The 17,897-nt window shown below is 40.7% G+C and overlaps 1 protein-coding gene across 2 annotated transcripts in view; it reads left to right on the forward strand.

Moving 5' to 3' along the window:
• The window catches only part of sh3bp5a (SH3-domain binding protein 5a (BTK-associated)), a 23,636-nt gene extending 13,005 nt beyond the window's left edge, over positions 1 to 10,631 (forward strand). For both annotated transcript variants that reach the window (XM_079653003.1, XM_079653004.1), the window contains 6 exons: positions 6,261 to 6,425; positions 6,957 to 7,087; positions 7,363 to 7,405; positions 8,155 to 8,371; positions 8,580 to 8,969; positions 9,440 to 10,631. In XM_079653003.1, the coding sequence (XP_079509129.1) occupies positions 6,261 to 6,425; positions 6,957 to 7,087; positions 7,363 to 7,405; positions 8,155 to 8,371; positions 8,580 to 8,969; positions 9,440 to 9,609 (1,116 nt within the window). In that variant the 3' untranslated portion in view covers positions 9,610 to 10,631. The remainder of the gene's footprint in view (positions 1 to 6,260; positions 6,426 to 6,956; positions 7,088 to 7,362; positions 7,406 to 8,154; positions 8,372 to 8,579; positions 8,970 to 9,439) is intronic.
• Positions 10,632 to 17,897: the final 7,266 nt, after the last annotated feature.

Consider the following 17,897-nt stretch of genomic DNA (forward strand, 5'->3'; position numbering starts at 1 on the left):
CAGCACGGACCTTTGGTACAGTTAAAAGGAAAAAGTCCTTGGAGCGAAACCGATAAGATCCTTTGCATTTTCAGTTGATGTAAATCCTTAGATAAGGAGGAAGAGCACCAAGAATAGCCTTATATATAAGGATGTGCCAGTGTTTCAGTCGACGCGTGGTCAGGGAAGACCATCCAACACGAGCGTTTAGGTTGCATTGGTGCGTCAAGGTTGTGACCTTCAGGACAGGATGACAGCGTCTGTCTCCTGAATTAGAAATGACACACACACACACACACACACACACACACACACACACACACACACACACACACACACACACACACACACACACACACACACACACACACACACACACACACACACACACACACACACACACACACACACACACACACACACACACACACACACAAAGGGGTGTTATGATGCGTATACGAGGTGACAGCGTGTCATGGGATTTCAGCCCTAAACCATTGCATTGTTTGCCCAACGGACAGTCAGATAAAGCGGGCGGCATGACATCAAGTTAATTAACTGATAACAATGCTCGTCACTTGCATGCCCCACCGAGCTCAGCAGGCCTTTGTGTCACTGAGATAACAGCAAACTGTGTCCTCCACCTTGGATGAATGTGTCTCACTGGGGTGCTAACATTTGGAATTTGTTCTGATTTTTGCACAAGTAAAGAAAGTCTCACATGGTCTCTGTGTTTAGTCCTCTTAGCTACTGACACACTACGAGTAAACAATGACCCGGCATGTAAAAGGAAAGGTGCTGCTGCTCTGTTTAGAAAATCCTGTTAACGACGGGCACTTTTCTCTTAACTTGACAAAACTATTGATGCATAGCGTTAAAGAGGCCGTATTATGCTTTTTGGGGATTTTCTCTTTCCTGTAGTCTGTGATATACTGTAGGTTTGTGTGCATGTAAATGGTCTTCAAAGGCTAAAATCCCAAAGTTCCCTCCAGAAGGAGTTTCTCTCCCACACTCCCCCCCTGCATGAGACGCCTCCATTGGACTCCTTTGTTTACTTCTATAAAATGTTTAAATGCTTTTATTGTCATTTGTACATAGCTACTACTACAGTGTAGATATGTCAATGCAAATCTTAGGTCATAGGCTCCTCCAACAGTGCAACACAATAACACAGATACAATAGTGCAAGTAAATACAAATAAAATAGAATAGAAATAGTGCAAGAAGAGTCTATATACAAGTGTAACATAATGACATATGTAACACTTGCGATTCTATTGCACATCGTATGTGATTGGCTAAGGAGCAGCACATCGCTGACTAAGCAAAACAGAGCCAGCCAGCTAACCTATCAGAGCAGACTGGGCTCTGGTTTCAGCCAGAGGGTGAAAAGAGGTGCTGCAGCACAGGCAGTATGAGAACAATAAAGAGCTTTTTGAACATTAAAGCATGGAGACAAGTGACAGTAGAGACACAAGGTACTTGGGTGTAATGATTGACGATCTGCTGTCATGGAAGGATCACATTGAATATCTGAGCAAAAGGACAAAACAAAGAATTTTTTTTTTTTTGGGGCGAGCAGAGACATTCTTCTGTTGTTCTTACATCTGTGATCATGTCTATTCTGCAGTACTGCAACACTACCTGGTAAAAATGTTTGTCGGCAGCTTTAAAATCAAAACTGCTCCACCTGTTAAAAATCTGCTCAAAGATTGTTGGTCAACCCTGTCAGAGACTCTATGACTCAGCCTATCATAACAACCTAGTGAGGCTGTCCAACAACATCATCCCTGACCCAAACCGTGTTCTGAACAGTGAATATGATTTGCTACCATCTAATCGGAGATATAGGGTCCCACGATTCAAATAAAGTCAGACTGAAGCACTCCTTTGTGCATCAGTCAATCCTCACAGTAAACACAGAGCTAAATCCCAGATCAAATGCACGCTGAAGGCTCTTTGAGCATGTTTTCTCTCACTGATTGTGCTGTTATGTTAAATATTTGTTGTTTGTGTTTCATGTATTGTGTCTGGATACTTGTCTGTTGATGTTGGACATAGAGCTGCTGTGACACAAGTCAAATTTCAGACTTGATCTGAACAATAAAGTATTATCGTATCGTATCGTACAACATACAATTATGAACATGACAATGAGCATGATAGGGCCTCTTTAAAGTATGAGTTATTTTCTTATTCCTCTCTCATGGTATCCCCTCATCAAATATCCATCATCCTTCTGTTTTCCCTGCACTCCCTCTCATCCCCGAGCCTGGGAAATGGGTCATGACGTCGGACAAATTCAACCCAACAGATTATGTGCAAAAGGCCAATTATTATCTTCCTATTCCCTTCCTCTATCTCTATCCCCTCACCTCCTCCAAAGGGGCCTTTCCAACCCTGGACCCTGGAGAGGTTATCAAGCCGCTGCAACACTCAAGATATCCCAACTATACAAGACAACATTTTCAATTCGTGTGAGATCTTTGCAAACCTACGTCACTGTTGGAGTGTTTATCGTAAACATGGCCGATAGTGGCAGGCGGGTCATGACTCATGTCACAGAGGTTAATGTAACAGAGGCAGGGAAAGCTGTGAGAAAAGAATTATAACAGCTGAGAGAACTACATCGACCTTTTGGGGTCTGTTATGACAAAGTTGTTTGTTGTGTTGCTTGTAGTGACAAACACCCAGAAGCCTGCAGTTCACTTAAACTATAAGAGCATTTTATCCTCTTTGAGCTAAATGTTTAATTTGTATTCCCTGTGTCTTAATTGTCTTTAGCTTTAGGATAAAAAACATATCTATTTTAATGAAAAGCTCTGATGGACACTGTAATCTGCAGCCATTTTCTCACCTTGTTTCTCTGATCAAATCCAGACATCTAAAGTCCTTCATCTGGTCTAAAAATATTGTTAAAACAAGCCCATGTCTAAAATCTGTAATGTCAAAATATGGTTCAAAGTGGATAAAAAAGTCCAAAGGTTTGATAGCTTCTGCCAGACAACCACTAGACTGAAGCATGCTAAAAGGTAGTGCAACACCAAGGCAGGCAACCAAATGAAAAAGCTGTTACCTTGATTAAAATGACGGATGTCTGGATTATAAACATTTGGAAACGTTTGGTATAATGTTAGTAATCAACTCACCATATATTTAACATCGGTGTGATGGTTACAGCAACACATGTTACCGTGGTCGTTTGCGGAGGTTACTTCCTGGTTCAGCAAAAGGTGTGGCTGAGGGCTGAGAACTCATAAATACTGCAAGCAGCTAATTGGGACAAATTGGGACAAACCACATGCTACCATGCCAAAGGGTGGATTTGGGTTTTGTCAGTGTCCGTTTGTATGTTAATTACCCCTTGTTTTCTCTTTGGTTTGGCCGAGCCACTATGTATGTTACATTTTGCCTGGTAGGTTGGTTTGTTCAGTTAACACCGATTTAGTTGCTGTGATATTTATCAGAGTTTTTTTCTTGGGTTAATGGAAAACCCAGTTTCTTCAAACAAATCCTATATCCTGTTGTTCCCTAAACATAGGTCTAGTCGTTTTTTACATTTGATGCGTAAAAAGTTAAAATAAAAACTGATGATCGTCACATACAGTTATCTAATTTGTTGCCCATTGAAAGGACAGCGGCAAATCACGTCAAAGTTGAAGCAATATGAACTTGGAAAGCGATGCTCTGTGGTCACTTCCAGCATCACTTTCCCGTAGGAAAACACAGCACAGACCGCTTTTTTTCCCACTGATCATGAGTGTGCAGCTTTAGGGACGGGAAAGAGTCTTTTCTAACTATTTCTATAAACCATTGAATTGCAACTGGGGTCAAGTTCCTGTCTTGTATTGGTTTCGGGAAAATGCATTTGTATTTCAAACAATGTCTCAGAGAAAGCATGAAATCGTCTGGTTTTAACATGAATAGATGTCTTTATTTCACTTTTGAAAAAGGATATTTGGCTTTGACACTGCAAACAATTATTCATTCAAATAGCTCAAGGATAGGAACACAAATGAGACCCGCAAAGTTATTCCTCATTGTATGACACAATCAATGCAGAAAGACAAAACTGTGTAAACAGGGACATATTGGCTTACAGACCACGTCTTACAACTTATTAACCTTCAGTTTGAAATGTGTCCCATTAAACTGTCACACTGTACACAATGTACTCTAACCTCTTAAAGCTTGTCAAGGTTTAGAGGAAGTCTGTGGGACCTCCTGATGTTTCAGAATGCATGCAACTAAAATGATATGCCAGAAAGCTTGGAGCAGAATTGTTCACAGATGTTTTGGAAACTTTCGTCGTACTATAAACCATTTGAGACCCTAAACTGAAAATCTGCATGATGGGTATGAGGACAACAATGGTCTTTTGTTTCTTCTGTTTGTGAATTATTCAGAGGTAAAGCCTTCCCAAAACAACGTCATCAAAATCAATATAAATTGTATAATGTATGACAGCTTTCAGTCGGATTGTATACTGTCGTTCGTCTTGAAACAAGTTCTTATGAAAGAAACATGAAGTCTAAATGTTCATGCCTTATCATATAACATAAGCACATATTGAATTTACAAATTACTCTTTAGATGTTCCTTAACTCATCCCTGGAAATGTAAAGAAGTCTCTCCAAGTGCTTTGTATTCAGCCAATGACCTTTAAGTCAAGCCAGTCAAAGTGGGTCTAAATATGTCCAGCATGATGGGAATAACACTCCCATTGAATGTGGCTGTGGGCAGCAGGAGCCCACTGAGTGTGTCAGTGTTTCTTAGTGACAAAGCTCCTGTTTGTCTTTTGGATGAAGGGCCTCTCTGTGCGTATATATGTGCCATCTCTTCACTCCTCTATAGCTGTCATAAGCAACCATAGTTCCTTTAGAGGAAATGGATGACATTAGATACACACAGGAGGCAGGACAAGGACTAATGCTGCACTCATGTGAGAACAAAGGCTATACCACTTGCTGTTGGAAATTAGTGACAAATTGATGACACGATGCCATGATTTAAAGCTCCCTATCAGCTTTTTCATACTTTAATTATGACATCAGAATTAAAGAGGACATATTATGTTCATTTTCAGGTTCATATTTGTATTTTGTGCCTCTACTGTGACATGTTTACATGCTTTATAAGTCCCCTATTATTCTGTTTTTCATCAATATATTATAGGTCTCAGATATATACAAAACATGTCTCTGAAGTGTTTGGCTCGTAAATACCAAACAGATCATTCATTGTAGCATTACCCATAATCCCCTCTGTTTCAGCCCTGTTTCAAAAGTGCTGATTCTCTGTCTGTGGCCGTTTCTCAATCCCGAGTAGGCTTGCTTGGTAGCACATGTCTTCCGAGTCACTTGCTTCAGAAGCTAGGCAAGAATCCTTCCTGGCATTCGGAAAACAAAGATTGGAACAGGCTAACAAGTGTGCAGGTCTGCGTCATATGAGAGGCCCCGCCTTACGTTTTCCGCCACAGATTTGGGGAAATTGGTCCGTCCGCAAAGCATTCTGGGGATTTTAAGGACGCGAAGTCTACCCATGTGCAGCCTCGAAATTACCCCCAAACCAAAGATGCGGCCTCGGTGGAATTCCAAGTATGCTGGAGATTGGAACAGTCCTTCGACGGCACTCGATGACGTAGCATTCTTGAAATACTGGCTTGAAGCCAGTTTCCTCGAGATTGAGAAACGGCCTGTTACTTTAGATGAAATGAAGGAGCCCCTCCCCACAACCCTCTGAGAGCTATTTGGTTAAAAAGAACACAATGGTGCTCTAGGAGGAGATTCAAGTCATAAGGAGAGGGGGGGGGGGGGGGTGATTGGCTAATGGTTACACAAGCCAAAACATCGTTATGACATCATAAAGTGGCCAAAATCTGATCAGCTCATTTTCAGACAGGTTTTTATATAAATGGATTAGGACAAAAAGAGAGAGAATCTTTGTTCCTGATACTTTCAGAATCTCTTTACACAGAGGGGACACATGTTGATGTAGAAGAGACATGAAGAAGAGGGGGCACATGTTGATGTATAAAAAAACATGAAAAAGTGGATTTTGCATAATAGGTGATCTTTAAAGTTCAAAAAGTTCTCAAAAGTTCTGCCTGTGCTGCAGCACCTCTTTTCACCCTCTGTCTGACCAGAGCCCAGTCTACTCTGATTGGTTAGCTGGCCGGCTCTGTTTTGATTGTTCAGAAATGTCCCAGCAGGACATTTTAGTGGGAGACTTCTGTCTACCTCCTATATTTATTACATCTGATCTCTCTCTCTGAACTCTAGGCCCAGGTTGAAGCCCAGAAGGCCACTCAGGAGTTCCAGCGGGCGGTGGAGTTCCTGCGGGCCGCCAAGGAGACCATCGCCCTGGCCGAGGAGAGGCTGCTGGAGGAGGACAGCCGCCAGTTTGACTCCGCCTGGCAGGAAATGCTTAACCATGCCACACAGAGGGTACGAACATGATGCGAAGAATACTAAAAGGTTCCAGCCCAACTAGTAGTTTGTGGTCGAAGCTGAGGTTTAGACTGCTACTGATATAGAGATTTAAGAAAAAGTATAAGTAGTCAATATAATTATACTGGAATTGTCCATTGTTTTCTTGGTTTCCAGTTGGGTTGGGAAATATGTCAACATTTTTACACAGGCGGCCATCAGCCCCATGAACGGCATTTGCTGGAATATTTTTGTGCAAGCAAAGTCAATCATAGAAGGGCACATGGCAAATAAGAATATCACAGATTTTAGTATTAAACTGAGCAAGACGTATGTCCCAATGAAAGCAATTTTGCGTCTTTGCACGGGCATATACCTGTTGAATGATTCTAACACTATACACTTTCGCGAGAATCTGTGAATACACCATCATAACCGTAAGAAATGACCATATCAATTAACACAAGAACAGCCCTGCTAAATCCAATTTGTCTGATTACCGAACCCTAGTTTCCACAGTTAAAATCAAAAGCCTCTTTATTGTTTCAGGTGATGGGTGCCGAGCAGGAGAGAACGCGCACTGAAGCTGAACACAAGAAAACAGCAGCCAGTTACAACTCCTGCATCACACACATGAAGCAGTTAGAGAAGAAACTCAAACGCTCCATCAACAAATCCAGGTCTGTGCACTTTGTCTCCTCCTCTCTGAATGTCTCCTTGTCTTTTCCCCCCTTAGCTTGGGCCTCGCTGAGCGTGTGTGATTCTCTGGGAGAAAACAGGGCTACGTTTATGTCATCTGATGCAGTCCAGATGTTTCATGGCTCGGTTGTGTTGGGTGTGCTCCGCGTGTCAGGGCCCAGGAATGTGACTGCTCACAGAGGAGTGTTATTCCTCCTCCAGTGACAGTTGGCACACTTTCTCTTTCTCAGTTTGTCTTCTTTTTCTCCCCCTGTAGGCCGTACTTTGAACTGAAAGCCAAGTATTATCTACAGCTTGAGGTATGTATGCATAAAGATTTAAAGATAATTTGAGACAAATCTGTTTAAAGCACTGTGGTTTATAATTGTTTGGCCATGCTAATGTTTATCAGTTGATAAGTCACTTTGTCACCTGAGGATTAATTGCAATAACTTTTGTAAACTCTTAAATTTGACAGCTGTATTTTGTTCTCTGTTTATTATCAATGTATGCTAACATGCTAAACCATAAGACAAACATGGTCTGCCTACACATGTCCCAGTGGCTACAACTACTTTTATTGCACATGTTTACTTCAACTTCTTCTCGAAATATGAGAAAGTATTCTGATTCATTTTTCAGAAATGTTCGGATTTCATATCAAAATATAAAAGTAATTTCAGCTGGTTACTTTCAGTTATTTTTGGATTGCCTGGATCAAATGCAATGCAAATAAATACAATACATAATAATAATAAAACTTTATTTGTTTAGCAAACTTCTGAAAAGAATGATATTTAGTGTCTTGTGCTCAGAGATTTTATTTATAGGAACACCTATGCATTATCCCTAACTGTGTAGTAGCCTAGTAAACTCTTTTCTCATGTGTTTACAGTATATTCTCAAAGAAAGCACGTTACTTACTGTTTTTCTGTATTATTGTGTTGCACTGTTGGAGAAGCCTGTGACCTAAGATTGTCATCGACATAACTACTCTGTAGCTATGTTATTATGACAAATAAAGAACTTTGAACTTTGAACTTGAGAACCTGTTTTTTATTTCTCATAGCAATTCAAAGGTCATGTGGACGAGCGTCAGGCCAAACTTGCCGTTGCCAAATCCGACTACCGGGCAGCGCTACGCAGCCTGGAGAGCATTTCTGAGGAGATCCATGCCCAGCGACGCTCCCTCGCCGTTGGAACCAGGGAGCAAGGTGTCGGCGCCGAGGTGGACGGGGGCCACGAGGACATCGCCAACTTCAAGATGGAGTCGGACGGTCTGTCAAGTGAGTGTGGCTGAGGCCTGGGAATGAATATGCATCCATTTCATCCATCCACATGTTTTGTTGGTGCATCTGTGTGTCTGCATGAATGTCTAATGTTTCATATCTGTGTGTGTGTGTGTGTGTGTGTGTGTGTGTGTGTGTGTGTGTGTGTGTGTGTGTGTGTGTGTGTGTGTGTGTGTGTGTGTGTGTGTGTGTGTGTGTGTTTCAGTGGTGTCCGTATCAATTGAAGAAGAAGGCAGTCACAGTAGCAGCTCAGAGGAGGAGATCGGCGCTAACTCCCCCTCCTCACCCCGAGCTTCACCTTCTTCATCCTCCTCCCAACCCTCCACCTCCACCTCCACCCCCCTGGATGGGCCCTGCTCACACACATCCTCCCCACACAACGACCCCAGCTCCTTCCTCTCCTCCTCCTCCTCCTCCCCCTCTTCCCCCTCTTCCTCCGTCCACTCCGCCTCCTGTCCCGACGGACTGGATTTGGCCAGCCCCTGTAGCTCGAATGACCCAGACTCGGCGTGGGGTTCTGGGCATGCCTCGCCTCTCCTGGGCCCCCGCAGCCAGTGCAGCGGAGCCTCCTCCCCAGACTGCGACCAGGAGAGAGGTGTGTGTTCATCGCATCAGTGTGTGTGGCATGTGTGTTCACTTGTGATGCTTCATCCTATATGTTGAAATGTAGTGCATGCTAATGAGAGAGCTGTAGAGGTGTAACTTTGGACAGAGCTCAGTTGGCATAGGATATACTTTCTAAAATGTTTTTTTAAAAGTCCTATGTATTGAAATGTTTATATGATATGAATGAATGAAGATGTAGCAGCTGTTGTTGTTCAGTCATTCAGCAATTTTTTAAGAACTATGAATTGAAAGGCGCTCACAAGTTTTAGCCCGGGTTTATTTAGGGTGTGGTGCAATATATATATCAATATTGAACACCTTTAACTTGATGATTTCCAGGAAAAATTCACTCCAAAGTTTCTTCTGTTTAAGACAGCAAAGATAAAAGTGTATCATTGTTCATTCTAACATCCACGTGTTCACAATTACATACTCTTTGTTTGTGTGTGTGTGTTGCAGGTGAACGAGCAGAGGGAGCCGAGGCGACGCTAGAAGCCGGTTTGAACAAGCTAACTTTGACTGTAGCAAAAAAACAAGAAGAAGGTGACACTGCAGAGGAACAGGACCCACATTTAATGAACCCGGAAATGTCCTCTCCCAGCTCTGTTCTGCTACTCAACAGTGTCTAACGTGTGTGTCACATTTCGAACACTCACTCAGTGCAGCTTCAAGGCTCAAACTGGACTGTCGAGCAGAAGATGTGGAGACTGTAGGATAAAAATGCTCAAGCTAAAGAAACTGACAACTTGGCTATTGTCTGATCTCATGGTGTCATATTAAAAGTGCTAGTGTATTCTAACGTCAGTGAATCATTGTCAAATAGATTTTGAACCTTAAACATATGAGATCAGGGACAGGACAATTGGTCACTTTTGGTGTTAGTAGAGCTAGAATTCAAAATACTACATTTCCCATAAACCTCATTGCTGTCTATTGCAAAGAGGATGCATCTTATTGCCATTAAATTGATATCTTTAGCTCTGTTTCTATATAACAGAAGAACAAATCTATGTTGTGCCACATAGAAATGTGTGTTGTCCAACAGTATGGCAAATGTTCTTTCCAGTGGCATATTAATGGATGTTAATCGTCTCAATAATCATGTTGCAGTCTTCATCTTAATAGCTATGTGTCAGATAATGTGGGTAACATTTATCGATGTATATATACTACAGTTGGCACCACTACAAGATGTCAACAGTGAGCCTGTGAGGATCGTAATGGGACAAAAAAGGTCTAAAATGTTGGATAATGTCTTTTTCTGCCTTGAGTTCCCTCTGTAGCTCCTAAATATCAAGTTAAAATGTAGGATGCAGAGACTATTGTGGAGAAATAGTTGTCGAGTAGGAACGTGGAGTGCAGCAGTACTCTGAGCACTAAACTGAAGAGACTGAGCACAAATGGTCTTCCATTGGGACGTGTGAATGATTGAGTGAATGTATTGCTCACCCTCTGAGGCGGTGGTGATAGAGTGAATGATTTATTGAGTGTGTGTCTGTTGTGTTTTTTTTGTTGAGAAATGCTCAAATACTACCCCCTAGTACAGATATTCTATATTTATACTCCTGTATTCTTGTATATGAACTGTGTTTTGTGGTAACTGTTGTTTTTGTTTAACAAAAAATAAGCAATAAAGATGTTCTACATATAACTGATTTTTTTATATTGTCTTTTAGCACCGAAAGGGGCCGTCCCATCCGTAATGTTCAGGTTTATTTTTATATTTTGAGCTTCTATTGTAAAATGTTTCAATGCTTTAATGATCAAAAATATCTTTATTGTTCTCATTCTGCCTGTGCTGCAGCACCTTTTCACCCTCTGTCTGAAAGTAGAGCCCAGTCTGCTGTGATTGGTTATCTGGTCGTCTGTGTTGTGATTGGTCAACCACTCAGAGATGGAGGAATTTGGGATTTTTGACTTTGCAGACCATTTACATGGACACAATCCTATAACACACTACAGGAAAGGTTGTAAAAAGGTCATAAATCTACATTTTGGTCATTATAACCTGTTTCGATTTGAAAGATATTATGAAATATCTCTTGAAGGGAAGATATGGCATTTCCTGGTGTAAACTTAGACTTGTTTTGGTCTGCGGTATTCAGGGAACTCTTACGCAATAGCAGTGTTTACATAAGTCTGAGTGCTCTCACACACAGCTGTTCTGTACTACCACAGTTGAGTGTGTCACCTTACTTGTGCAGTAAAAGTGACCTTGAAATACATGTGGGAAATACAAATATTCACCTTTTTGATGAGAGAGAATAAAAATGAATCGTACTACCCAAATATTTGAAGTTTTTCAGGAATGATTCTTTCTTTGTTGTTGCTTGTTGACCCTTATCTATAGCTTGAAGTTGCCAGGCAGGAATGTAATGTTCCCAGCATATAGGGATCCCACTTGTAAGCACATTACAAAAATACCAAACTATTTGTTTAAAGTTAAACTGAGAGATTTGTTACACCCACCACTTTTCGCTGAATCAGAATTACTGCAGCAGAAGTAGAGACCTAAACCTCTGAAATCATACTGTATTAAAGAGGTGAGTTAAATGGCTAAAATGCTACAAATAAGTCCTCCAAGTATTCACCGAAATACATTGTAAGGAGCACACATTAAAGATAATAAGTGCAACTATTCTTAGAATTGAGTTTTCTTCCGTTTCTTTTTCATTTTTTTCACCTACACGTTACTTAATATATAAACCTAGGATAATTGTGAAAAAGTAACAAGAAATTACATTCAAATAAATGTTTGTTAGAGGTAAATTATTGTTTGTTCATGCCATGTGTTAGTGTAAAAAAGTGATAATGGTATTTATTTATTATTATATAAGATCAGTATCACCATTATGAATCCATGGCCAGCTGGATATTCTTAATCATTCATACTCTTCCATTGGATCCCTTTATCAGTTAATTCAACCCTGTTTCCCTTTAATACTCAGTTAACGACAAGTCACACAAAGCGATTATAAAAAAATATCAGTTTCTGCTGACTATATATCGCTTCTTCCATTTTTCAGCTCTTACGTTAAACACACACTGCTGCTGTCTCATGTCTTCAGTTAGATCCCTGAGACAGCACAGCTTATTTCACTCTGTAACTCTGCATGTCTGCACACGCTGCTGAGAGCATGCAGCCTTTTAATCTGGCTGCATGTGTGATTTCCATATCTATGCAAGAGTAAAGCTCTGAGGCAATAACTTGACAATGTGCTGTAAGATACTGACATCTAGTGCCAAGTTTGGGGTATGTATAAACTCCAGTTCCAAGACTTTATGCAGTAGTTTCAATTAATTGGCAACCAAATTGTGTTTCCCAACTTAAAAAGGTAAATACAGAATACAGTGTTGAAAGCTGAACACACACATTTAGAAGTACAGAAAGACAAAGAATTTGAATTTTATATTTGAATTGTATTTCAATCATTGTACAACACAAAAAACATGGTTAATTAAACATATAGATGTTAAGGAGGATCCCAAGTCTATTTTGGGGGGACCAAATAGTGGGAAAGCTAAACATTAAGGTTTAAATAAGGAATCCGTCTATTCTTGGATCAAAAAAGTTGCACAAGGAAAAACTCCACAAAACCCTTTAACAGGAAAAAAGTGGAGAAACCTCAGCCAACCGAGACGTCTCCAGAACGCATCGAGGTCCAGCAAAGATGGGAGTAAGATCTGGAAAATAGTGAGAGAAAGCGCAAAGAGTAAGAAAACAGGAACATGTACCGACAAACGTGACATTTCACTTTACTTTTGAAAAACAAAAAAACACTATGATATGTTGACCACCTGAGACACATCCGCCAACCATTTCTGTTTTCTAAGTAACCGACCTGTTGGAGAATAAGGATTCGAAACAGGGGAAAACAAACCTTATTCTCCAATACTTATCATGCTTTAACGTCCGTGTGAGAGGAAATGGTCATTTGTGAGTCTTCTGGGTCTTCTTCCACATTACATTACATGTCATTTAACTGACGCTTTTATCCAAAGCGATTTACAAACACTTCAAAACCGTAGACATGCCTACGGGAGCGATTTGTGCTAAAGTGTGTTGCTCAAGGACACATCGGCATGTGACCCAAAGTCACATCCGCATAGGACTTTCTGTTTTCTTAATGTCTTACCTGGTAGAGAATAGGTAAAGAAACAGAAGAAAACAAACCCTATTCTCCAATACTTACTTTGTGTAAACGTTGGTACATGAAAAATTCCCTGTCTCACATTTTGTGAATAGAGATGGTCACGTCTCAAGAAGGCAACATCCGCCAATGATTTCTGTTTTCTTAATGAACTATCTGCCAGAGAATAGGTAAAGAAACAGAAAAAAATTAAAATATATATATTACATTGCTAAAGTGTCTTTCTCAAAGACACATCGGCATGTGACCCTAAGTCCTATATGCATGTGACCCTAAGTCCTATACGGATGTGACCCAAAGTCCTATATGCATGTGACCCAAAGTCACATGCGTATAGGACTTTCTGTTTTCTTAATGGCTTACCTGGTAGAGAATAGGTAAAGAAACCGAAGAAAACAAACCCTATTCTCCAATACTTACTTTGTGCAAACGTCGGAACATGATAAATTCCTGGTCTCACATTTTGTGAGTAGAGATGGTCACGTCTCAAGAAGGCAACACCCGCTAATGATTTCTGTTTTCTTCATGAACTATCTGCCAGAGAATAGGTAAAGAAACAGAAAAAAATTAAAAAATATATATTACATTGCTAAAGTGTCTTTCTCAAAGACACATCGACATTTGACCCAAAGTCCTATACGCATGTGACCCAAAGTCCTATGCGCATGTGACCCAAAGTCCTATATGCATGTGACCCAAAGTCACATGCGTATAGGACTTTCTGTTTTCTTAATGGCTTACCTGGTAGAGAATAGGTAAAGAAACAGAAGAAAACAAACCCTATTCTCCAATACTTACTTTGTGTAAACGTCGGAACATGATAAATACCCGGTCTCACATTTTGTGAATAGAGATGGTCACGTCTCAAGAAGGCAACATCCGCCAATGATTTCTGTTTTCTTAATGACCTATCTGGTAGAGAATAGGTAAAGAAACAGAAAAAAACTAAAACTATTCTCCAACCCCCCTCAATGTGCATACAGCAGAACACTTGAGGTCTCTACTGAAACTTACCATCCTTTTTCCTTAATAAAAAATAACAGTTGTTCTTCCAGTTGAACATTTTGATCATATTCATGTAAAAACACTTCAATACCGTAGACATGCCTACGGGAGCGATTTGTGCTAAAGTGTCTTGCTCAAGGACACATCGGCATGTGACCGCAAGTCACATCCGCATAGGACTTTCTGTTTTCTTAATGCCTTACCTTGTAGAGAATAGGTAAAGAAACAGAAGAAAACAAACCCTATTCTCCAACACTTATCATACTGTGTTAACATCCATGTGAGAGGAGATGGTCAATTGCGAGTCTTCTGGGTCTTCTTCCACATTACATTACATGTCATTTATCTGACACTTTATCCAAAGCGACTTACAAACACTTTGATACCGTAGACATGCCTACGGGAGCGATTTGTGCTTAAGTGTCTTGCTCAAGGACACATCGGCATGTGGCCCAAAGTCAATCAATCAATATTTATTTATATAGCCCAATATCACAAATGTTACATTTGTCTCAGTGGACTTCACAGTTTGTACAGAATATCAGTATGACAATACGACACCCTCTTTCCTTAGACCCTCACATCGTACAAGGAAACACTTCCAGAGAAAACCCCACAGTTTAAAGGGGAACATTGGAGAAACCTCAGGGAGAGCAACAGAGGAAGGATCCCTCTCCCAGGACGGACAGACGTGCAATAGATGCCGTGTGTAAATTGAAAAGATAATACATTTACAACATAGGTAGTCCAAATGTTTGGAAATGCATGTGTCTATAATAAGAAGATGAATTGACGCGGATGTCAACAATCCTGTGGGAGCCATCAGGGAAGTAGTATGATGAGAGTCAGGCAGGACCGCAGAGACAGGTTCAGCCACGACTCGAAGTCCAGGACTCTGGATGCAGGACTCAGGATCCAGAACTCAGGATCCAGGACTCAGGATCCAGGACTCAGGATCCAGGATCCAGGACTCAGGATACAAGACTCAGGACTTAGGATCCAGGACTCAGGATGCAGGATCCAGGACTCAGGATCCAGGACTGAGGATCCAGGACTCAGGACCACAGCAAGAGGCACAGCCACGACTCAGGATCCAGGGCTCAGGATCCAGGACTCAGGACCCAGGGCTCAGGATCCAGGACTCAGGATCCAGGACTCAGGACTCAGGATCCAGGACTCAGGATGCAGGATCCAGGACTCAGGACCACAGAAACAGGATTAGCCACGACTCAGGATCCCGGCGTCGATAGACACCAAAAATAGATTTGGGGGAAGCAGGGTCATTCAGAACATGAGAGTACACAGGTACAGACAGAGAGAAGGAAGAAGTAAGGTGTCCCCCGACAGTCTAAGCCTATAGCAGCAAAACTAGGGGCTGAATCTAATCAGGCCTAACTATAAGCTTTATCAAAAAGGAAGGTCTTAAGCGCACTCTCAAAAACGGATAGGCTGTCTGCCGCCCGAAAACAAACTGGAAGCTGATTCCACAAAAGTGGAGCTTGATAAGAAAAGGCTCTGGCTCCCATTGTACTTTTACATCCGCATAGGACTTTCTGTTTTCTTAATGCCTTACCTGGTAGAGAATAGGTAAAGAAACAGAAGAAAAAAAAACCTATTTTCAAAAACTTACTTGTGTAAATGTCGGCACATGAAAAATTCCCTGTCTTACATTTTGTGAGTAGATTTGAAAATTTGAAACATATTAATGTACAAACACTTCAATACCATGTGCCTACGGGAGCGATTTGTGCTAAAGTGTCTTGCTCAAGGACACATCGGCATGTGACCTAAAGTCACATCCGCATGGGACTTTCTGCTTTCTTAATGGCTTACCTGGTAGAGAATAGGTAAAGAAACAGAAGAAAACAAACCCTATTCTCCAATACTTACTTTGTGCAAACGTCGGTACATGATAAATTCCCGGTCTCACATTTTGTGAATAGAGATGGTCACGTCTCAAGAATGCAACACCCGCTAAGGATTTCTGTTTTCTTCATGAACTATCTGCCAGAGAATAGGTAAAGAAACAGAAAAAAATTAAAATATATATATTACATTGCTAAAGTGTCTTTCTCAAAGACACATCGACATGTGACCCAAAGTGCGGATGTGACCCAAAGTCACATGTGTATAGGACTTTCTGTTTTCTTAATGCCTTACCTGGTAGAGAATAGGTAAAGAAACAGAAGAAAACAAACCCTATTCTCCAATACTTACTTTGTGTAAACGTTGGTACACGAAAAATTCCCTGTCTCACATTTTGTGAGTAGAGATGGTCACGTCTCAAGAAGGCAACATCCGCCAATGATTTCTGTTTTCTTAATGACCTATCTGGTAGAGAATAGGTAAAGAAACAGAAGAAAACTAAAACTATTCTCCAACCCCCCTCAATGTGCATACAGCAGTACACTTGAGGTCTCTACTGAAACTTACCATCCTTTTTCCTTAATAAAAAATAACAGTTGTTCTTCCAGTTGAACATTTTGATCATATTCATGTACAAACACTTCAATACCGTAGACATGCCTACGGGAGCGATTTGTGCTAAAGTGTCTTGCTCAAGGACACATCGGCATGTGACCGCAAGTCACATCCGTATAGGACTTTCTGTTTTCTTAATGCCTTACCTGGTAGAGAATAGGTAAAGAAACAGAAGAAAACAAACCCTATTCTCCAATACTTACTTTGTGCAAACGTCGGTACATGATAAATTCCCGGTCTCACATTTTGTGAATAGAGATGGTCACGTCTCAAGAATGCAACACCCGCTAAGGATTTCTGTTTTCTTCATGAACTATCTGCCAGAGAATAGGTAAAGAAACAGAAGAAAACTCAAATATATATATTACATTGCAAAAGTGTCTTGCCCAAAGACACATCGACATGTGACCCAAAGTCACATGCGTATAGGACTTCCTGTTTTCTTAATGGCTTACCTGGTAGAGAATAGGTAAAGAAACAGAAGAAAACAAACCCTATTCTCCAATACTTACTTTGTGCAAACGTCGGTACATGATAAATTCCCGGTCTCACATTTTGTGAATAGAGATGGTCACGTCTCAAGAATGCAACACCCGCTAAGGATTTCTGTTTTCTTCATGAACTATCTGCCAGAGAATAGGTAAAGAAACAGAAAAAAATTAAAATATATATATTACATTGCTAAAGTGTCTTTCTCAAAGACACATCGACATGTGACCCAAAGTGCGGATGTGACCCAAAGTCACATGCATATAGGACTTTCTGTTTTCTTAATGCCTTACCTGGTAGAGAATAGGTAAAGAAACAGAAGAAAACAAACCCTATTCTCCAATACTTACTTTGTGTAAACGTTGGTACACGAAAAATTCCCTGTCTCACATTTTGTGAGTAGAGATGGTCACGTCTCAAGAAGGCAACATCCGCCAATGATTTCTGTTTTCTTAATGACCTATCTGGTAGAGAATAGGTAAAGAAACAGAAGAAAACTAAAACTATTCTTCAACCCCCCTCAATGTGCATACAGCAGTACACTTGAGGTCTCTACTGAAACTTACCATCCTTTTTCCTTAATAAAAAATAACAGTTGTTCTTCCAGTTGAACATTTTGATCATATTCATGTACAAACACTTCAATACCGTAGACATGCCTACGGGAGCGATTTGTGCTAAAGTGTCTTGCTCAAGGACACATCGGCATGTGACCGCAAGTCACATCCGTATAGGACTTTCTGTTTTCTTAATGCCTTACCTGGTAGAGAATAGGTAAAGAAACAGAAGAA

The sequence above is a fragment of the Notothenia rossii genome (genome assembly GCF_949606895.1).
Source record: "Notothenia rossii genome assembly, chromosome: 10".
NCBI classification, from domain to species: Eukaryota; Metazoa; Chordata; class Actinopteri; order Perciformes; family Nototheniidae; genus Notothenia; species Notothenia rossii.